Source organism: Colossoma macropomum, unplaced genomic scaffold (assembly GCF_904425465.1).
Source record: "Colossoma macropomum unplaced genomic scaffold, Colossoma_macropomum, whole genome shotgun sequence".
In the NCBI taxonomy this organism is placed as follows: domain Eukaryota; kingdom Metazoa; phylum Chordata; class Actinopteri; order Characiformes; family Serrasalmidae; genus Colossoma; species Colossoma macropomum.
The window spans coordinates 226,439-250,474 of NW_023495123.1; the positions used below are offsets into that span (position 1 = coordinate 226,439).

Below are 24,036 nucleotides of genomic sequence, written 5' to 3' on the forward strand. Positions count from 1 at the left end.
ACTTTTCCTTCTGATACTGGTACTGATACCTGATCCTTTAGTATCAGCCAATACTGAGTACTGATACCAATACTAACTCTATCTAATCTAACTCACCTATAAGTCCTGATCTTTATACCGCTACATATTTAAAATATTTAATTTTGGTAAAATCTGTGGTCTGCATCACAAATAACACACTCAGTTTGACTAGATGACATTTACTTGTTGGATTATATTTATTGGATGCTTAAGAAAACTTGTGTTTATTTACTGTATATAATTAGTATTTGTTATATAATTAGTAATAAGAGCCATGTTTAACAACTTAAGTCAATGTAAAATATCTTTATTGTGCAAAACAGTTAAAAACAGAACTGAACAGTGTAAAGATAAACCTGTGGTGTTTACACATCAGCAAACAGCAGCTTCTCTGGCTCAAAAATGGAACTGAATATTGTTTCACATCCAAATATCTTGAGTGGTTTGTCTCATATGTGCATCTAGTTCACTCACTCTGTGTCTCTGAGTGTCAGTTCACAACGCGAATCTATGGTGGTAAAACAGAGGTAAGTAAACGCTGGTGCAGTGGGCAGGAATAAGCAGCAATGTCATCTCTATCTGTTACTGAACGGCATGGAGGTGGACCCAAGTGCAGAGAGGAAAACCCGTGAGAAAGGGTTTTAAATTCATTTAATGAAGGGCAGTTTTTTTCAGCCCTCTTTCTTTTTCTTTTCTTTTCTTTTTTTCTTTCCTTTTCTTTTCTTTCTGTTTAAATACCCACCTGGGCTAAGTACCATACCCCTTTAAAAAAAAATTGACAAAGGGCTGCTGTTTGCCATGGCTTTAAGTAGAGGAGTCTACAGGTGTGCCAGGTTGGGCCTAATTAGCCCGAGGGCTTCTGGAACTCCCTGAGTTCCCTGAACTTGTGCCACCTCATCACCATCGCCCTCTGCTGGTGGCTGGTGGCACAGGCTGGGCCCTTACACTATCTAACTATACCGTCTCATTTATCTGTATCTCATTTACACTATATTGCCAAAAGTATTCACTCACCCATCCAAATCATTGAATTCAGGTGTTCCAATCACTTCCATGGCCACAGGTGTATAAAACCGAGCACCTAGGCCTGCAGACTGCTTCTACAGACATTAGTGAAAGAACAGGTCGCTCTCAGGAGCTCAGTGAACTCCAGCGTGGTACCGTGATCGGATGCCACCTGTGCAACAAGTCCAGTCGTGAAATTTCCTCTCTACTAAATATTCCACAGTCAACTGTCAGTGGTATTATAACAAAGTGGAAGCGATTGGGAACGACAGCAACTCAGCCACGAAGTGGTCGGCCATGTAAAATGACAGAGCGGGGTCAGCGGATGCTGAGGCGCATAGAGTGCAGAGGTCACCAACTTTCTGCAGAGTCAATCGCTACAGACCTCCAAACTTCACGTGGCCTTCAGATTAGCTCAAGAACAGCGTAGAGAGCTTCATGGAATAGGTTTCCATGGCTGAGCAGCTGCATCCAAGCCTTACACCACCAAACGCAGTGCAAAGTGTCGAATGCAGTGGTGTAAAGCGCCACCACTGGACTCCAGAGCAGTGGAGACGTGGTCTCTGGAGTGACCAATCACGCTTCTCCGTCTGGCTATCTGATGGACGAGTCTGGGTTTGGCGGTTGCCCGGAGAACGGTACTTGTCTGACTGCATTGTGCCAAGTGTAAAGTTTGGTGGAGGGGGATTATGGTGTGGGGTTGTTTTTCAGGAGTTGGGCTCGGCCCCTTAGTTCCAGTGAAAGGAACTCTTAATGCTTCAGCACCAAGAGATTTTGGACAATTTCATGCTCCCAACTTTGTGGGAACAGTTTGGGGAGTTTGGCCCCTTCCTGTTCCAACATGACTGCACACCAGTGCACAAAGCAAGGTCCATAAAGACATGGATGAGCGAGTTTGGTGTGGAAGAACTTGACTGGCCTGCACAGAGTCCTGACCTCAACCCGATAGAAACACGTTTGGGATGAATTAGAGCGGAGACTGCGGACCAGGCCTTCTCGTCCATCAACAGTGTCTGACCTCACAAATGCGCTTTTGGAAGAATGGTCAAAAATTCCCATAAACACTCCTAAACCTTGTGGAAAGCCTTCCCAGAAGAGCTGAAGCTGTTATAGCTGCAAAGGGTGGGCCGACATCATATTAAGCCCTATGGATTAAGAATGGGATCTCATTCAAGTTCATATGTGTGTGAAGGCAGATAAGTGAATACTTTTGGCAATATAGTGTATCTGTATTAAAATGTTCAATGATGGTTAAACTGGTGCCTACTTAAACAGCCACCTATGTAGACAGTGAGTAGTAAGACAGCTAACTAGGTATTGAGACATACACACCGAAAGAAAGTGAAGAGGCACAGAGTTGGGGGTGACTGCACAGGAGGTGTGGTGGGTTGGCTCAAGTTTTTTTAATAGATTGTACAGGTTTTTAATCACATTCACATTTCTATTAGGAATAAATTGACCAATAAAGGATGTTTTAATCTTTTGGGTTTAACTCCTGTTGTTTATTTAGTGGCGATGGTGTTTAGATGTTGTGAAGAAAAACTCCGCCGATACTGAGTTGCCAGTAAAAGATTTATTACATAGTAAAACAGTATCATATCAAGCACTATAGAGTACCTGAGAGAGGATCTGTGCCAATTCTAAATGTCCCCTCCCAAACAGACTGACCAACAGCATATATATATGGTTCTTGTTGAAACAGGAGACAGAGCATATGGTTCTTTTTAAAATGATCTCATCTATTTGGACCTAAGAGAAGAAGGGAGAATGTAAGAGGCCCTCTCCCTATGGACCAATTCACATTCCTATCCCCTGCACAAACAGAGCACACAGGGAACTCCTAGATACTTGGAACTTCAGACATCAGCTTATACTCAATGTTAAGAGTGTTGTTGCCTTCTTTTATAAAACTACTTTTCTAAATACACTTCACTCCAACCTGGAGGAGGAGGAGGAGGGTCCATAATCCAGCCATAAAACCACAGAAAACAAACACAGAGCTTCCATTATCTCCTCTTTTAAGATAGGAAAGACTCAAACTCTGTTTATCCTCTCAGAATAGAGCAGTAAACTGTATATCTGAGTGTTAACACGAGTTTACAAGGTTAAAGTCAGAGTTTTAGTCGAGTTAATGCAGGTTATTTTTACTGCCTTTACTGAAAGGCCAGCTGTTCACAACCCCTTCACTTGGATACATGAATAAATAACATGATCTGTTATTGTTTACTGTATAACATGTGCAGGAAAGTCATTTGTGAGTTATTATGCTGCTTTTAAGAGCTAACAGGGCAGCAGATTTCTCAGTTTTCTCCAGGGAGGATCTCAGTTGTTGTCGTGTTCATATTGTTTGTGTGGGAAGGTAAATACAACTGCGTATCTGATGTTGTTGTTGTCTGTTGCTTTTGGCCTGTTTAATCTTGTAAACAATATTAATATAACATATATAATGTTTACTGTCATATTTAGACAAGATGACCAGTGTTTAACACTAATGTAGCAGAAATAATATGTATGTTCTTTTACATTTTAAAATCAGGGGGACTCCAGAGGCTGGAGGGTTAAACATAAGAGCAAAGCTGAATCCTGGACATTTTAGGTCCCAAAGACAGGAAATGTCCTGGAGAAAAAGAAAATCCTTTGAATTTAGTTCATCTCTGACATGAATAACTGTTTTTACAGCACTAATGGATCCAGAACATTTTGACTAAAGTGGTCACAGTGTAGCAATGACAATAAAGTCAAAGACTTCAAGAGCAAATTTCACAATTTTTTAAAAACTTTCTGCATGTTTAATTGGTCAGAATAGCACATATTCCTCAGTGAGGTTTTCTTACACTGAGAGAAACATCTGTGCTTTATCTGTGAGGAACCTTAATATTGATTTTCTATCAATTTTCAAATTTCTGCAAGATGTAAACAGAGTCATTCATAGTGGTTGGGTGTGAAATGCTCTGTTCTAGAGTCAGAACTGTTCACAGTGGTGGTGATAGGAACCAGACGTCCACCTCTAAAAGCTCCCCCACAGAAAGTTACTACAGTAAATGGTTATGAATTCACTGCCTGATGACTAAAACACTGTTTTAAGATCCCAAAATCTCATCAAAATGTTAGCGTACCTTCATTATTGAGATGACGGTGATATGTGCCAAAAAACTAGGGCTGTAGTGAAGACCACCTTTGTTGAGTCCAAAACAAATCCAAGAATAAAACAGTTCAGTTCTATTCACAGGCCATCAGGCTTGTGAACACCTCAGTTACTACCTCTTCCCCCCTCCTACTCTGAACTTTTGGCCGACCTTGCACTCAATAACTGCACCTTACATACACTGTACTGCTGCTGTCAGAATACTGTTTACATCTATTACTTGCAACATGCACTTTATGAACCGCTGCTCTATATACTTACACATGCGTACATGTAACTTTAATTTTTTTTAACTTTACAGGAGAAGGAAAAAACATACTTTACTTTGAATATAAGTCAGTAGAACCAGATGTTTTTTTCAAGTAATTTTATGTTGTTTCTTTTGGTCCATTCATCATGAAATTTACATACAATGTAAAGGGCAACAAGGATTTTCAAATTATGTCAAAAAGTGAAAAAACTCAAAAATGAAGATACGAGGATTTCATATGACAACAGCACATTATTTGTCAGCTTTGGCATCAGAATTTATATAAAGATGTGTTCTGATGGTCAAACTAAAGCCTTTAAATTAGCAAAATAAAATGGTCCAAACAGTAATGCCACCCATCTGACATCAACAGCATGTGCTGTCCTTTTATCTGCACGGATCATCTGCCCATGTTTTGGGAGAGTAAAGTACAACACAGAACAATAGAGTTTATATAGAAAACATGGGAGATGATTCAGCTCTGTGCAGCACTTTAATGCCAGGTTCAGAACCATCCAGTCCGATTTTAGAAACATGCTTGTCAAACTCACGGATGGGGGAGTAGCAAAGTAGCGCGCTACTTTTTGTAGTTAGCTACAAATATTTGTAGCTACTGGCCATAGCCACTACAGTATGATGAAATGTAGCTAGTAGCTGTAGGTGCTACAAATTTTTGTGTAGCTATAGCAAATATTTTCGCTACAATTTTGCAACAGGCTTCAGTCAAAGCCCCCACGTGCTGATCACCCCTTACTAGTAGGCTTAATTCAGGGGTCGCAACCGAAATGCTAAGAAGAGCCATTTTGTCCTTTCAACAAAAATGAAACCAACATTTTTTATCCGTTTTACCATCTTGGCTGTAAGTATATCTCAGTATGTGCTGATAGTTCAGGCTAAAAATATAAACGCAAACACAGACTTACTTTGCTCTGCTTCAACCTTTACCTCAGCTGTAGCTGCTTTTCTCGCTTCTCACGAAACTTCTCCGGAGGTTCTTGTAAAATGTCTCTCAATGTTTGACTTTTTACAAGGCTGAAGTCGCTTCTCATTCACCAGCTTCTCGTTCTTATTGTCCCGTTCCACCTTAACTGGTGCCTGAGGCGCCAGATTGTACTGCTGCGCCATTTAAGGTAGAAGTCAAGTCAAGTCAAATTTATTTGTATAGCGCTTTTTACAACTGATGTTGTCACAAAGCAGCTTTACAGAAATCCATTAAGGACAAAGTTTTAACATGAAATGTAAATCCTCCAGGTGAGCAAGCCAGGGGCGACAGTGGCAAGGAAAAACTCCCTCTTCCCGCTGAGGAAGAAACCTTGGGAGGAACCAAGGCTCACATGGGGGGACCCATCCTCCTCTGGTCAAACTACCACTTTTTCAAGTGGTGGCTCGTAATGGGAAATAAGGTCTTGCAGGTACTCAGGAGCGAGCCCGCTTAGGGCTTTATACGTCAATAAAAGAATTTTGTAATCGATACGGAATTTAACAGGCAGCCAATGGAGTGATGATAGAACTGGACTGATATGATCAAATGTTTTAGTTTTAGTGACTTAAGTTGCACTGCTGTGTCTGATCCGCTCAGACCAGCGCATCACACACTAACACACCACCACCACATCAGTGTTACTGCAGTGCTGAGAATGATCCACCACCCAAATAGTACCTGCTCTGTGAGGGTCCGTGGGGGTCCTGACCACTGAAGAACGGGGTGAAAGGGGGCTAACAAAGTATCAGAGAAACAGTTGGACTACAGTCTGTAACTGTAGAACTACAAAGTGCACCTATATAGTAAGTGGAGCTATAAAATGGACAATGAGCGTAGAAACAAGGAGGTGGTCGTAATGTTATGCCTGATCAGTGTATCTTGCTGAAATGTTTAAATTGGAGCAGTTTTATTTCAACAGTTGACAATGCTTTGCACAAAATTCTCTGGTTTGTATGTAATTTGGCTATTTTTGTTGATTTTTAGGAAAAACCTGGAATGATTGACTTTGCCTTTATTTAATCTACATTGTTGTTGGATATCACTCCTTTGGTTGTGTAAGTTTGATTGTTGGTTACACTTAAACTCACTTTTTGGTGATCTTTTTGTATATTTGAAGCTTTTCAATTGTATGTTTCTTTCTGGCTCATGATTAAATGCAGTGTCTTGTTCACACTGTCAGTTAGGCTTGTTTGGTATGTTAGGTGGAGATTCACAAACATTCTGACAATCGCGCTTTGAAAGTAGCTAAAAAGTAGTGCACTACTTTTCAAAACGTAGCTAAAAATTAATGCTCTACTTTTCAAAAAGTAGCTAAAAAGTAGCCACTACTCTTTCTGGCAAAGTAGCTGAATTGTAGCTAGCTACAAATTTTGGGAAAGTAGCTACAAAGTAGCTAACTACTATTTTTTCAGTAGCTATCCCAACCCTGGTCATACTGTAAACCAGCCTTCCTACCAAATATAACATCACTGACTAATTCAGCTCTGATATTAACCTACAAACATTGTTAGCTAGTGAGGTACAGATGAGTGCCTTTGAGCAGATTTAGCAACATTTAGTTAACAAAACAGTAGATTAAACATACAAGACTGTCAAATCCTGTAAAACCCATTTACAAGGAACAGACATGCTGTATGATGCTGTAAATGCTTGAGTTAGCTTTAGCTTCCTCAGTCGTGACGGCTTCTACAGGAACCTCTGGTTTCTACAGAAACCTCTGAGACAGAATGCTTTAAATTACATGTAAAGCAGGCTGGTCTGTCTGCTGTCTTCAGTCTTTAGCAGCTAGGAGTGTGTGTGTGAGTGTGTGTGTGTATAGAGTGTGTGAGTGTGTGTGTGTGTGTGTATAGAATGTGTGAGTGTGTATGTGTGGGAGGGGAGGGTGTAATGGAGGCTAGAGTTCTGGGGAAGAAGGTGTTCGTCAGCCTGTCAGTGTGTGTCCAGAGGGTCCTGAATCTTTTGCCCAATGGGAGGGGGACAAACTGTCTTTGACCTGTGTGGGTTGAGTCCTTGATGAAGTTGCTAGCCCTCTTATGTTGCCAGCTAGCATTAACTGTGTCCAGATTTGGGAGCTTGGTTGCCACAATCCTCTGTGCAGTCTTAACTATCCGGGCCAGATCTGGCCGGCTCGACTGTGACTCATTAGCAGATGATGCTTTATATTGTGCTCCTGTAGAAATTCACTAAGAGCTGAGGGGGGAGTTCGACTTTTTAAGCTTTCTCAAGAAGAAGCTTTCTTCACCAGGTGGGAGGTTTTAAGGTTCCATGTCAGATCCTGTAGAGTCCCAGGAATTTGCTGTTGTCAACCCTCTCTACCTCCTCATCATTCGTGTGGAGGGGGGGATGTTGTTTTTCTGGTTCTCCTGAAGTCCACAATGATCTCCTTTAGTGGTGTTCAGGACTGGGTTACTGTCCGAACACCACCCAACCTCACTTTGAACCTCCTCTCTGTAGTGAGTCACATTTCCTGATATCATTCCCACTGTAGTGGTGTCGTCAGTGAACTTCACTACAGTGTTAGCGGAGTGGACGGGTGTGCAGTCCTGTGTGAATAGAGTGAAAACGACTGGACTGAGGACACAGCCCTGTGGTGCCTCTGTGTCCAGGATGAGAGTGGACGATATCAGTTGGCTACCCTTCTGTTCAGTGTCTGTTAGTGAGGAAGTACAAGTGTCATTTGCACAACATGTCAGGACATTTATGCATTGAAATGCTTGTAGTGAAGCTCAGATAATCACTGTACAGAAAGGAAATAAGTTAAAGTAAAATATGAAAAACAAACTGAAATATATTAAATATACACAAAATGTACACAAAATATAGAGAAAATATACACAAGATGAAGAGACAATATACATTTTAAAGTGACTTAAGTGACTCAGTGTTATTGTTCTTTAAAGTGGCTTAGTGTTAAAGTGTTATTGTCCATATCAGAGATATGATATAATAATAATGCTGACAGAGTGACTGAGTGAGATGGTGGTTGGTGAAGGACCCACAGCTTCACTGCTTGTTCAGAAGCCTGACAGCCTGTGGATAGAGACTGTTCATTAGCCAGGTTGTTCTAGCCTGTATGCTGCGAAACCTCCTGCCTGATGGCAGGATGGTGAACAGGCCGTGTGCTGGGTGATGCAGTCTGACCGGATCTTTTTGATCTTCCTGGCGCAGCAGGACTGGTAGACGTCCTGTAAGGCTGGTAGGTTGGTTCTGCCGTCCTCACCACTCCTTTAAGGGCCTTGCGGTCACAGGCAGTGCAGCTGCTGTACCAGACAGTGATGCAGCCTGTGAGGAAGCTCTCTATGGTGCATCTGTAGAAGTTGTGGTGCATCTGTAGAAGTTGTGGTGCATCTGTAGAAGTTGGTGAGGATCTGAGGAGGCAGACCAAACTTCCTGAGCCTACGCAGGAAGAAGAGACGCTGACGGGCAGATCTCACGATAGTGCTGGTGTGGAGGGACCAGGTGAGGTCATCAGCGAGGTGTACGCCGAGGAACTTCACACTGCTGACTCTCTCCACTTCGGCTCCATTGATGAACAGGGGAGAGTGACCACCCCTCTGCAGCTTCCTGTAGTCCACGATCATCTCCTTTGTTCTGCTGATGTTGAGACAGAGATTGCTGTCATGGCTCCACTCTGACAGAGCGCTGACCTCGTCTCTGTAGGCTGTTTCATCTCCATCAGTGATGAGGCCTAGGATGGTGGTGTCATCAGCAAACTTGAAGATGATGTTAGACGTGTGTTTGGCTACACAGTCATGTGTATACAGGGGGTACAGGAGGGGGCTGAGCACACATCTCTGATTTGTCTTGGACTCTGCCCCCTGAGTCCAAGACAAATCAGAGATGTTAAAAACATCTTAAGTCCAGACTGAAGTACTGCAGCTCCACAAAAAACACCACCTTTTCACCAACAGACTAGTGGAAATGAAACATTACTTTATAGGTTAAATACTGTTTTTAATAATAATATGAATAATATGAATAATATGAATGCACCAATATGGGAATTCTGGGTGCATAACGATCTGATGTGAAATAAGACAAGACTTTATTGTCATTGTAGTTATACAGAGAAACTTTGTTTGGTAGCTCTTAGAAAAACCAGCAATGATAAAAAAAAAACATTTAAAAACATTAAAAACATTTACAGCTTCCCCACCTTGGGGAAGGTGGGGGGTGGGTAGGGGTGAGGGGTAAAACAGGCTGGTCTGTTTGCTTCCTTCAGTCTTCAGCAGCTATGGGTGTGTGTGTGTATAGAGTGTGTTTGTGTGTGTGGGGGGGGGGTTCCCACAATGCTCTGTGCAGTCTTAATTATCCAGGCCAGGTGTGGCCGGTTCTCTGCAGGCTGTGACGCAGTGCCAAGAGCTGAGAGGGTTGTTTTTTTAAGATTTGTCAAGAAGAAGAGTCTCTGCTGAGCTTTCTTCACCATGTGGGCGGTTCTAAGGGTCCACATCAGATCCTTTGTGATGTGGAGTCCCAGGAATTCAAGCCTCTCTAGTTTCTCTTCATTGCTGTGGAGGGGGGATGTTGTTTTCCCGGTTCTCCTGAAGTCCACAGTGATCTCCTTTAGCGGTGTTCAGGACTGGGTTACTGTCCGAACACCACCCAACCTCCTTTGAGTGAGTCACATTTCCTGATATCATTCCTACTATCTTGGTCTGTGTGTGTGGGTGTGCAGGCCAAGGCTCCTAAACGATGGCCAACTATCTCTGTCAAATTTTCCAATTTATGTTCCAGATGAGGCGGAGTAGTGTTTCCCAGGCCTGGCTGAAATACAGTGAGACAATTTGCAGCACTCCAGGACAGAGTCCAAACACGTACACAGAGGCACACACGTACACACAGAGGCCTGAGAGAGAGAGAGAGAGAGAACAAACACAGTATAATGTCAATAACTATGGAATCAAATCAACCATAAATGTGGTAACAACAGACTCTCCTATGTCTGTGTTTCTCCTCTCAAAGATATTCTTAATAGTATATAGTTACTACAGACTCTCCTATGTTTGTGTTTCTCCTCTCAAAGATATTCTTAATAGTATATAGTTACTACAGACTCTCCTATGTCTGTGTTTCTCCTCTCAAAGATATTCTTAATAGTATATAGTTACTACAGACTCTCCTATGTTTGTGTTTCTCCTCTCAAAGTTATTCTTAATAGTATATAGTTACTACAGACTCTCCTATGTTTGTGTTTCTCCTCTCAAAGATATTCTTAATAGTATAGAGTTACTACAGACTCTCCTATGTCTGTGTTTCTCCTCTCAAAGATACTCAGGGTCAACATCACACACAGAGACGGCCATCAGCGTAATATGATTAGTTATGATTAAATCATTTATGATGCTGAAAAATCGTTCACATTTCACACTGTATACTGCAGCAGTATATACTGTATACCACATACTGCAGCAGTGTGATAATGTCGTTGTATAGGCTAAACAAATATAAACAAGGGCGCAGATTTACTCTGCTCTGCTTTAAGCTTTAGCTTTAGCAGCTTTCCTCCCCTTTCCCTCAGGAAACTTTTATTCAAAACTGGAGCAGCTTATTGTCAATTGTCTCTCAGCGTTCGACTGTCTTACGAGGCTGAAGTCGCTTCTCATTCGTCAGCTTCTTATTTGAATTTTCCCGTTCCACCTTAAATTCTGACTGAGGCGCCAAATGTAAATGCGACACCATTTAAGGTGGAACGGGAGAATTAGAAAGAGAAGCGACTTCATCTTCGCAACTGTTTAGTGTTTGACAGTCTCTCGTTGCAGATTTAACGTACCAGGAAATCAACAGCAGTGCTTATAAATGCGAATAACGCATCGTTGCTAGGTGACCTGCAGTCTGCACGGCAATTCTCAGTCGTTGCGAAACAGGGCTTTCGCACAATGCTGCACATGCCCCGTCTCAAAGATACTTTACTGACACAGCGACCCCCCCGTCTCTACAACGAGACCAAAACCGAAGTTATAAAATCACTGAATTAAACAGGTAGGACAGCTGTAACATGTGCTGCGTGGACATCCATCACCACTGAATCTTATTTCAGCCTAACTGCATTTTATCACAGATGAGTGGCAGCAGCGTCTCCAAACCAGAGCACTGAATGAGAGCCTTCCAGTTCACTAACCACATGACTTCCATTTGATTTATTAATAAAAGACATTGGAAATAAATTCATTATGGATCATTACAAATACTTTGCTTTAAAAGTACCAAGTCCTCACACAGTGAGAAAATAGAAATGATGTATAGAAAAAAGATGCATCGAGATGCATCGATAATTGTTTTATAATCGCAGCGCAGCCTCTGAATCGTAATCAAATCGAATCGTGAGGTGCCTAGAGATTCCCACCCCTAGTATATATTATATACCACATCCTGATACAGTATATACTGTGTACCGCATACTGCAACAGTATATACTATATACCGCATACTGCAACAGTATATACTGTATACCGCATCCTGATACAGTATATACTGTATACTGCATCCTGATACAGTATATACTGTATACCACATACTGAAACAGTATATACTATATACCGCATCCTGATACAGTATATACTGTATACCGCATACTGCAACAGTATATACTGTATACCGCATCCTGATACAGTATATACTGTATACCACATACTGCAACAGTATATATTGTATACAGTCATGTAGATCCAGCTTCCTGCAGAGTTCCGTTCTAAACCTGATCTAGCTAACACACCTGAACCTACTTATCAATGCATTATCTACACCACCTGTGGGTTGGTACTGAACTCTGCAGGAGGGTTGATCGCTAGGGTCACCAAGCTGGTGACCACAGAGCTAGCTACAGTTATTTGGGTTAGCAGTCTTTGCTAGCTGGCTAGCCACCCTTTAGAAGTTCTACAGCAGGTCAAACTCTGTTGTAATGTGTCTGGCTGAGCTTAGCAGCGCTAGTAAGCTAACCAAGTTAGCTAAATAACATCATTACAATTTAAGTTTTCACAAAGCGACTATTTTCATCATTTTTAATATTGATTGCTTCATTCCACTTGTTGCACTTACACTATTAGCGAAACAGTATGGCTAAAAGAAACGTACGTTCAGAACCGTCGATTTCCTGCTATTCGTCCAAGCCCCCCCTTAAATAAGCTCCTTTGATTGGTCAAGACTTACGTCTCACACATGCCCCTGCCCCGCCCCGTTTCTAATCCCTCAGTGAAGCAGCTACAAGTGCACAAATCAGTTTTGCAACAAGTGTACTGAGAGAAGTGATGCAAAAGTCGAGGTGGACAGATCTGAAGATTTGTGGAGCCAAGAATTAATTTGTGTACAAATAAATATATTTTAATTTATCTTAGTATATTTTCTGCATGTAAACATTTTAACATGCAAGTTTAGACAGAGGTGTAAAGAGTACTGAAAATCCCTACTCAAGTACAAGTACTGTTACTGTAGTGATCATTTACTCAAGTACAAGTACTGTTACTGTAGTGATCATTTACTCAAGTACAAGTACTGTTACTGTAGTGATCATTTACTCAAGTACAAGTCAAAATATTAGTAAATACAATTACTCAAGTAAGAGTAAATGAGTAGTTATTTAGGAGTAGGAGTTACTTAGTTACTTTTTGCTATTTCCACTGTCACAACCTGAACATATTTCTGAGCTACTCGGCTACATAACTGGAAATAATCTGATCAGAAAAACACTACAGCTAAAGTTCTGAAGCTGAGACTGATCACAGTTCGCTCTGCTGGAGCACACTGTGTCAGGAACAAGGTTCACATTAAACTACATGCATTTCATGGTTAGATGATTATATAAGATGTCTTAGTTTATCTGTTACCAGTAAAGTATTTCAGAATCCCTGAAAGACTGAGCAGAGGATGTTACTGTTTAATTAAGTTCATTTAAGAGGAAAGACAGTCAAAATTATGAGTAAATTGCTTAATTAATGATGTAATTTTAGAGACCTGCTGCCCATCAGCTCCCTGGACTCTAGATAGAGTTAACAGGTGTGAACCCTCTACAGACAGTAAACACATTCACAGCCTTCACACTGTATATTTTCACTGATATTAGTTCAGAACATTTACACCATTAAATCAGCAGCAACATCAGCAAATTACCCAGCTTTGATTTTACTGTATTTCACTAATCATGCTGATCAGTTCAGACAGAACCAGACATTATTACTGCATTAGACAGTTGAACAGCCTCTCACATGTTAAATGAACACAGATGACCGTTTGGACGTGGTCTGTTCCTCGTGTGAGCTGGTCCAGTTCTCCTCTGTCCTTCTCCACTAAACTGGACATCTCTGTAGTGTTTTTCCTGCCAGAGCTGCTGTTTTTTGATTGGTGAATCTTTTAAATTTAACCGTGTGTCGTATTGGTTTCTGAGCTGATACGCTCATAATTTATTTTTACTCTGTAACATTATGAAAAGTAGTGAAGCAAAAGTATTTCATTAAAAATTAACTCAAGTAAAAGAACTGTGATTTAATTCTACTCCAAAAAGTACCGTTACAGGGAAAACTGTACTCAATTACAGTAACAAGAGTAAATATAATTCATTACTTACACCTATGAGTTGAGATTTTAATTCTACAAGTGCTGACATCAAAAATACAAGTACAGATTTAATTCTACAAGTTCTCACACCAAAAATACAAGTACAGGTTTTATTCTACAAGTGCTCACATCAAAAATACAAGTACAGATTTAATTCTACAAGTTCTCACACCAAAAATACAAGTACAGGTTTTATTCTACAAGTTCTCACATCAAAAATACAAGTACAGGTTTTATTCTACAAGTTCTCACATCAAAAATACAAGTACAGATTTTATTCTACAAGTGCTCACATCAAAAATACAAGTACAGATTTTATTCTACAAGTGCTGACATCAAAAATACAAGTACAGATTTAATTCTACAAGTTCTCACATCAAAAATACAAGTACAGGTTTTATTCTACAAGTGCTCACATCAAAAATACAAGTACAGATTTAATTCTACAAGTTCTCACACCAAAAATACAAGTACAGGTTTTATTCTACAAGTTCTCACATCAAAAATACAAGTACAGGTTTTATTCTACAAGTTCTCACATCAAAAATACAAGTACAGATTTTATTCTACAAGTGCTCACATCAAAAATACAAGTACAGATTTTATTCTACAAGTGCTGACATCAAAAATACAAGTACAGATTTTATTCTACAAGTTCTCACATCAAAAATACAAGTACAGATTTTATTCTACAAGTGCTGACATCAAAAATACAAGTACAGATTTTATTCTACAGGTTCTCACATCAAAAATACAAGTACTGATTTAATTCTACAAGTTCTCACATCAAAAATACAAGTACTGATTTAATTCTACAAGTTCTCACATCAAAAATACAAGTACAGATTTAATTCTACAAGTGCTGACATCAAAAATACAAGTACAGATTTAATTCTACAAGTGCTCACATCAAAAATACAAGTACAGGTTTTATTCTACAAGTGCTCACATCAAAAATACAAGTACAGGTTTTATTCTACAAGTGCTCACATCAAAAATACAAGTACAGATTTTATTCTACAAGTGCTCACATCAAAAATGCAAGTACAGATTTTATTCTACAAGTGCTCACATCAAAAATACAAGTACAGATTTTATTCTACAAGTGCTGACATCAAAAATACAAGTACAGATTTTATTCTACAAGTTCTCACATCAAAAATACAAGTACAGATTTAATTCTACAAGTGCTCACATCAAAAATACAAGTACAGATTTAATTCTACAAGTTCTCACATCAAAAATACAAGTACAGATTTAATTCTGACTGTGATGGTTCCCAATGATCGTTTACACATGGTGACCTTTTTTTACCCACTGCTGGAAAGTTACTGAAGGAATCCAGAATGAGCGAATTGACGTTTCTTTTGGGTTGAACTCCACCCTGTAGAGGAGCCGGAGGAGGAGGAGGGTCTCTTTCCATGGTCTCCTCAAAACCAGCTATAAAACCACAGAGAACAAACACAGAGCTTACATTATCTCCTCTTTTACGGTAAGAAAGACTCAAACTCTGTTTATCTTCTCAGAATAGAGCAGAGTCAGTGTTTTAGTTGAGTTTCATGCAGGGTATTAGTATTGTCTGTTGAAATGGCCAGCTGTTTTCAGCCCTTTCACTTGCATAAATGAATAATTAACATGATCTGTTATTGTTTATTGTATTATATGTTCAGGAAATGCATTTGTTAGTTATTATGCTTCCTTTAATTGCTAACAGCAACCTGCACAGTAAAGACTTCCAGACTGGCTAACAGTTTTATACCTAAAGCAGTAAGACTCCTTAATAGCTCTCCAATGCCCCCACTACCCCTCACTAACAGTTGCTAAAACTTCTAAAACTGAGAAATAGTATTGTTTTTTGAAAAATATATGCCCATTTTGAATTTAATGGCAGCAACAAAAAAAAGTTGGGACGGGGGCCTGTTTACCACTGTGTTTCACTACCTGTTCTTTGAACAACACTCTGTATGTGTAGAACTGAGGAGACACTCCTGTAGTTTTGAAAGTGAAATGTTTAATATAAGAGTCACCTATTCCATCATAATGTATCATAATTTATGTGCTTCATTAACTTATTAGTCTATTATTTATTGCAGATATGTCTATTTATTCAATAATTATTGTTCTTAATTGTGGAGATGCTGTGATGTCTTGTTTTATAACAATAACAACAAAGACCTTTGAACCTTGAACTTACAGGGCAGTAGTTCTCTCAGTTTTCTCCAAGGAGGATCTCCGTCGCGTTGTGTTCATCTGGTTTATGTGGGAAGTTAAATTAAACATGTAGGTTGTGCAACTGATGGATCCATTAAACGCTTTATATACACTTTATAACTGCATAAATAACAACTACAGTCAGATTTAGACAAGATGAACAGTATATAGTGTATTCTGTATATTGTATACTGTACCAGTATATACAACTGCCTCATTATTTAGTGTATATTGTATGCTGCATTAGTATGTACTGTATAGTGCACTAGTATACACTGTACATTACATACCGCATTAGTATACTGTATAGTGTATCAATATATACAACCCCATTTCCAAAAAAGGTCGGACGGTGTGCAGAATATAAATGAAAACAAAATGCAATGATGTGCAAGTCAATTACATTTATTTGAAATTAGTACAAAGACAACGTATCAAATGCTAAAACTGAGAAATAGTATTGTTTTTTGAAAAATATATGCCCATTTTGAATTTAATGGCAGCAACAAAAAAAAGTTGGGACGGGGGCCTGTTTACCACTGTGTTTCACTACCTGTTCTTTGAACAACACTCTGTATGTGTAGAACTGAGGAGACACTCCTGTAGTTTTAAAAGTGAAATGTTTTCTCATTCTTACTAGATTGAGAATTTCAGCTGCTCAACAGTTCGGGGTGTCCTTTGTCATATTTCTTGTTTCATAAAGTGCCGTATGTTTTCAGTGGTGACAGGTCTGGACTGCAGGCAGGTCAGTTTACCACCCAGACTCTTTTACTATGGAGCCCTGTTGTTGTAACACGTGCAGAATGTGATTTTACAATGTCTGGCTGAAATAATTAAGGCCTGCCCTGAAAAAGACGCCGTCTGAATGGCAACATACATTGCCAAAACATGTATATATCATATAACAAGCTGAGTGGTCTTTAGCCCGGAGGACAGAGTGTCCATGATTTCCAAAAACAAAAACAAAATTTTGATTTTTGATTCATTGGACCACAGTACACTTTTCAGCTTCCCCTCAGTCCATTTTAAATGAGCTCAGGCCCAGAGAAGGTGGCGGCGTTTCTGGATTCTGTTTATATGTGATTTCTTCTTTGCATAGTTGAGTTTTAACTTGCATTTGTAGGCACAGCGACAAACTGTTTTCACAGACAGTGGTTTTCAGAAGTGTTTCTGAGCCCATGTAGTGACTTCCACTGCAGAATCGTGTGTTTTAAATGCAGTGCTGCCTGAGGGCCCAAAGATCTTGGCTAGCCAATACTGGTTTTTGGCCTTGTCCCTCATATACAGAGATTTCTGCGGATTGTCTAAATCTTGTAATGATATTATGTACTGTACATGACGAAATGCCCAAGCTATTTGCTATTTTATACTAAGAAAGATCATTTTTGAGTTGTTGCACTATTTTCCGATGCAGTCTTTCACAGAATGGTCATTCTACTGGGCTCTTCAGGACACAGGGTCTCTGGTGGGATAGAGTTCAGGTTTATGAAGGTGGAATCCTGACGTTGATTTCCGAGTTTGAGAAGTTTGGCTTGTCTGTAATGTAAACATTCACTGAGTGCTTGAACAAGTAAGCTTAACACACATAAAAAAACAAAAGTGCTGCTGTATGACTGAGAGATCCGAGCTGCTGTATCTGCGTCTGTTTGCACCGCCATCTTGGAATGATGCATGGTTTGCCACCAGTATACACTGTAATACTGCATCAGTATATACTGCATACTGCATAAATATATACTGTATACTGCATACAACATACACACAGAGGCCTACCCACACAGAGAGAGAGAACCATGTGTGATTAACTATGGAATCAAATCAACCATAAATGTATTTACAACAAAAACTCTCTACATACATGCTTCTCCTCTCAAAGATATTCTTAATAGCATGCTGTAGCAGTATATAATGTGTACCATAGAGTATATATATATATATATATATATATATATATATATATATATATATATATATATATTCTACATTCAATGCTTATCCTTTTTCTGTATTTTATTCAAAAAAGTAACAAAATACTATCATGAAATAAATATTCTTCTTAAATGAAACTTTAAAGTTCTGACTTCAACTGGTGCTCAGGTAGTGCATCCAGGTGGGAAATTATTTTTTTCAATAAAACCGAGACCACTAGAAAACAGCTTAAGAACAATATCAGGAGGCCAACCAAAGTTTAAAGGAGATGCAGGTGAGTGAGAGAAGGTTAAAAGAGGATATTATGTGGCTGGAGAAGATGCTTGTCAAGCTGGCTGAGGAAACAGCTCCAAATCCAAACAAAGGCTCAGCCAAGGGGTGAGCACTCTAGCATAAAGCATAGCAACCCCATCTAACCTGGCAACCCCATTCTAAAAGTTCTAGCTACACCTCTAAATCCAAAGGGCCTTGAGCTGCAAGCTGTTTTCAAATGATTAAAACGGGCATCAATTCAGTTTTAGTTAGATCATTTTAATCAAAAATAAAGTTTGTGTCTCAAAATCTTGGTGCTTGGACCTCGGTGATCACCGTTTGTGACCGAGTTAATGGTAATGTAATTTGTGGACGGTCCCTTAGCACTCGATTCTATTGTATGTACTGTATCCTGGTACTGCATGAGAAGATACTGTATACTGTGTACTGCATCAGTATATACTACTGCCCCAGTATATAGTGTATATTGTTTGCTGCATTAGTGTGTATTGCATAGTGCACTAGTATATACTGTATACTTCATATTGCACAAGTATAAACTGTATACTACATACTGCACGAGTATATACTGTATATTGCACCAGTATATAATGTATGCTGTATGCTGCTCCAGTATATTCTGTATACTGCTCCAGTATGTACACTTTATACTGCACCAGTATATACTGTATACTGCACTTTGCCAAGGGAGGCTGCACAAAGGATTAAATGAAGATGTGCCAACAATTGTGACACGCAGAGATTTGGGGAAATATTACTTTCATGATTAGATTTGTTTTTTTTCTTTCAATAATTGTACATCAATTAAAGGTTAGTTTTTTGTTAATATTTTGAATTAAAGATCAAAAGACGGTTTGTTTTGCTCATGTTTTTGTGGTGTTTTGTGGTCAATATTTGTGGAGATCACCGTAGACCCAGCTTATTTACCTAGCCCTCCAATCACTGCTTAGCAAGCATTACTAAAAAGCTCTTGATGTGTACTGGAATATTTGGCTGGTCTATGTTATTCAGTTATCTTTATTGCACTGGAGAAATTCATATTGTTCACATACTGCGTCACAATCAGTACACAAGCAGTGAGGAGTTAAGCTGTTTTCTGCAATACCTCTCTAAACTGAAGATGGTTTTGTGTTGGCAGGGCGTCGCTCCAACACACAGGCAGGACACATCAGACTGCATGACAGACTCTGTAGAGGGAAGCAGTGGACAATCTGAATGAAGTCTGGAATGAACATTTAACCACTGTGATAATGGCTCTTTCTTCATATCTGCTTCTGCTCCTGGTGGTTCTCAGTGTTTCAGCTGTTCACAAAGGTACGTTGGAAAAGCTGTTTGTCTACTGAGGTGCAGGACCCTTTAAATATTCAGAGGAAAATAAACCTATAAAGCACATCCTTGGGTGCAAATACTTTCTGTAAATTATACTTTAAATTGTTTTTTGCACAAATTGTGTTATTTTTCACAGACATATAAAAAAAATGCTATCATCAGTGAAAAAACATATGATCAACTGTTCCAGTTCATGTTGCATGAAAACGTGGTTTTTAGACAGTTCACCTGAGATAAGAGACTTTTCTGTAAGGTCAGATAAACGAATGAGTCTTTTCTCCTCAGTGGAGATGAGGAGATGTTCTAACGTTGGTTTGTCAGAGAAATATACTTCCACTGTTTGTGGTCCCAGCTAACGTCAGCTAGAGTAGTTAGTCTAGGTCAGTGTTTCTCAAGCCTGGTCCTGGAGGCCCACTGCCCTGCACTTTTTAGTGTTTTCCCTGCTCCCAACACACCTGACCAACTAATCAGCTCATTAACAACTCCTTACTGAGTTGAGTGAGTCAAAGGGAGAAAAATGCTCAAATGTGCAAGGCAGTGTGGCTCCAGGATCAGGGTGGAGTAACACTGTTCCAGTTGATACTGTGCAGTTGCTGTGCTGTCTCTGCCTCCTCAGTTACACCCTGAAGAATGTGTTCTTGGCAACATGCTCACATTCAGACACTCATGTTTCCGAGAAGCTCAGTGTAATATACACACTTACGAGCAAAACCTTTTTTCCCGCGATGAAACATAATACTCAAATAGTGATTTCAGTGCTCAAATACTGCCACCTCGAATGGTGAACCGAGTACTCGAGGCCGGTTTAATCATGAGAACTCATCATATCTCAATACACGTGTGTTTGTTTACAAGCGGATCTTGACCGTTTCAGTGTGGGGGTGCAGATGTGTTGCCAGCTGTGAACAAGAGAATGTAGTCACAAGAGAAGTCAGTCCAGCTCCTGAAGTCCTAACTTCAGTCCAGCTGATGGAGGCTTAACTATAATCCTCCTCCTCTCCCTCTCATTCCTACACTGGTATTTCCTAGTTTGTAACGCCACCCAAATGCGGTAAAAGATTTGATCTGGTCTTCTGGTTTTCTTTGTGGAACATTCAGTTCCACAGTTTAACTAGAAAACTCTATAACTGTTGATCATGTTAACTGAGCTGAGGTGAGAACAGTGAGCCTCATCCACCAACTGTGGAAGAAATTTCCTCTTAAAACCCACTCAGTTTTCATGATTTCTCATTTGGGATTTGAATCTATGAAGACTTTAGAGCACAAAGGTGAGAACAGTTCTGCGCTTTAAGAACACGTCATGAATCTGATGTAGACTTTTTCTTAGAACCTTTCTCAAGAACACACTTAAGAACAAACTTAGGAAGATACTGGAGAAAGAGGCCCATTAACTTTAGCTAACAGTTCATGCAGTTAAAGGTTTCAGGACTGTTGATAGGAGTGGACAACATTAACTCATCTAACATTACTGGGGTTTGATGCTGTAACAATGCTGATCAAAGGAACCCTTGTGAAACCTAAGGGAACTGAAGAGAGAACACAGTTGAAGACAGTGTTCATGTGGGTTTATGTGACCTGTGGGTCCAAAAACAGGCCCCTGTAGACGCTGCATCATCTCACTCTGAAGATCACTGATCTGTAGAATTCTGTGTAGATGCTCTGAATTAAAGAAAGAAAGAAATATACAGTGACTGTCCAGGTTTTTGAGTGGAATCTGTATATTAATAACATAAATGTAACACTTTTTGTAATTTAACAATGTAAAAGACAGTAAGTAAAACAGAGAAGAGTAAAGGCTGGACTTGTTCTTATTTGCTGTGGCCTTCCACTCAGTGAAAGTCTCAAAATGCTGAATTTTACCAAAGCAACTTTTTATAAAGTTATTATCTAATAATCATCGATAATCACAGTGAATAGTGAGTGGATTGTCTGCTTGATGGCTGTAAATATTTTGTGACTGTGATGTTTCAAGGCTTGGAAATCCAGTATAGCACAGTGTGCTAAGAGCTTCAACTGTACAGTGTTTTGATTGTGGCCTCTTTTCTGCTTCACCCTCTCCTCCACATTTTAACAATGTGTAACTGCCTCCTCATTTATTCTAGGCTTGAAATATCCAGATGAGGTTTCATCACCAGATGCAGAAGATAAAAGTGAGTAAATACACAGTTACCACTAAACAAAACTAACCTGTCTTAATAATAATTTAATTAAAATCACTTAACAGGAGAGTTTCTGTGTCTGCATTCTAAGTTTTACTATTTATGTTCACCATCGTAGACACAGTGATATGAAGCAAATTATGTTTACAAAACAATTTGTAGGAGTTATGGGTGAATTACCACTATTAATTAAGATATTAAACTTTTTTTCTTATCAATAATAATAATTATAATAAGTGGGTAACCAGTACAACAGGACAAAGTAGTCTCTGAATGGGGTATATTTAACAGTTAACCCTATTAAGACAACTAATAACAATAGGAAAAGTAAAAATTAGCTAATTTCCTGAATAAAACATGTTCACTCAAATTTGGTGAAGGTCTTTCTTAGCTATTAGAACTCTGTGATATGAAATACACATTCACAGGTAAAACATTTAATATGTTTTAAAATGTTTACTAATAAAATAATTGGTAAAATGAATAATGCAGGATATATGTAGGAAAATAAAAAATTGAAAACCAAGGTAATATAAGAAATCTACAAATATATTCAGATCTTCATTTAAGTCATGACAATAGTTAGAAAGAACCCAGTAAAACACAACACAAAAGTTTTTTATTCTTTTATTACACAAAGTGATGCAACATTAAATGTCTTTAATGTATTCAGACCTCTGCTTAACTTGTGTGACCACCTTGAGCAGCAATGACTTCAACCAAACAGTTCCTGTAACTGTTGATCAGCCTGTACATTGACCCTGGAGCAATCTCATTCAGTCTTATTGCCACAGGTGTATAAAATCAAGCACCTAGCCATGCAGTCTGCCTTTACACACATTAGTGAAAGAGAGAGTCTAAAGAGCTCACTGAATTCATGCATGGTTCTGTAACTTTGCAAAAAGTCAGTTTGTTCAAATTTCTTCCCTCCCTGATATCCCATAATCAGCTGTGAGTGTATTATTGAAAAGAGGAAGCGTTTAGGAACCACAGCTGTTCAGCTACGAAGTGTCAGACCACGTAAAGTTACAGAGCGGGTCTCCGAGTTCTGAGGAGCATAGAGCATAAAAGTCTCCAATACTCTGCTGACTCAATAACTGCTGAGTTCCAACCTCCTCTGGCATCAACATCAGCACAGAAACTGAGCGACAGGAGCTTATTATAACTGTCCTGTTTTGTGTGACTGCTACTGGCTGCTAAATTTCCTTCTGAATCAATGAAGTATTACGCTTCTCTATCTGTCAGTCTGATGGACGAGTCTGGGTTTGGTGAATGCCAGGACATAAATGTCCACAAAGCAGAAAATACAGAAGTTTCATTAAATTGTTTCCCTTTTATAAGTTGTATTTTTTAATAATTCTTAGCGTTATTTATCTTTAGCTGGACTGAGTCAGTGTAATTTTATAATGTTTAGCTCGACAAAGACTAAAGGCATAGTAATGTATATGAAAACTACATCAGTACTTATTTCTGTAATGCAATAACAACTCAGAAACAAGAAAAACTCTGTGCAGACTGTGCAGATTCATAAATACTTAGATACTAGAAATACTGGGTATATTTCAGTATTTAATGCTAAGAAGTTATTATAGTGGTAAGTACAGTGAAGAGTAGGTAAGTACAGGTGACAAAGGTACTAAACTTGTATCAAACAGTACTGGGTACCTTTTTTCACTATAGCCATTCTTCCATATTTTTCCATATTTATTCCATATTGTTTATTGTTTATCTTTTCATTAAATAAATATTTTTATCAAATCAGTCTGTGCCCCAAACTCTCATTTAATACTTTGAGCAGCCTCCCTTCGCAAAGATAACAGCTCGAGACTGGAGAACACACGGTAAAGGATCTGAGACTGTTCCTTCATTCAGAACCTCTCTATATCCTACAGATTCTGAGGTCCACACTGTAGACTCTTCTCTTCAGCTCATCCCACAGGTTTTCTATGAGGTTTAGTTCAGGGGACTGGGATGACCAGAGCAAAACCTTGATTCTGTGGTCAGTGTGTAAGGGTCCAGTCCGTGCCGCCAGCTGCCAGCAGAGGGCCATGGCGGTGAGGCGCTATTAGTCCATGGAACTCCAGTTACCAGAAATCTATGGGCTAATCAGTGCCAACCAGGCACAGCTGTGGATATTGCATTTAAAATCATGGCAAACGGCAGCCCAGTGCCACACCTTTATAAA

The 24,036-nt window shown here is 39.3% G+C and overlaps 1 protein-coding gene across 11 annotated transcripts in view; it reads left to right on the forward strand.

Annotated features, from left to right (window-relative positions):
- The first annotated feature begins 15,324 nt into the window (after nt 1-15,324).
- LOC118801027 (uncharacterized threonine-rich GPI-anchored glycoprotein PJ4664.02-like) overlaps nt 15,325-24,036 on the forward strand; it is a 33,127-nt gene continuing 24,415 nt past the window's right edge. For all 11 annotated transcript variants that reach the window (XR_005006433.1, XM_036561208.1, XM_036561206.1 and 8 more), the window contains exons 1-3: nt 15,325-15,442; nt 19,502-19,677; nt 21,795-21,842. Coding sequence is in view for 10 of the 11 variants with exons in the window: in XM_036561208.1 (XP_036417101.1) it covers nt 19,614-19,677; nt 21,795-21,842 (112 nt within the window). In the remaining variant the exon portion in view is untranslated. The remainder of the gene's footprint in view (nt 15,443-19,501; nt 19,678-21,794; nt 21,843-24,036) is intronic.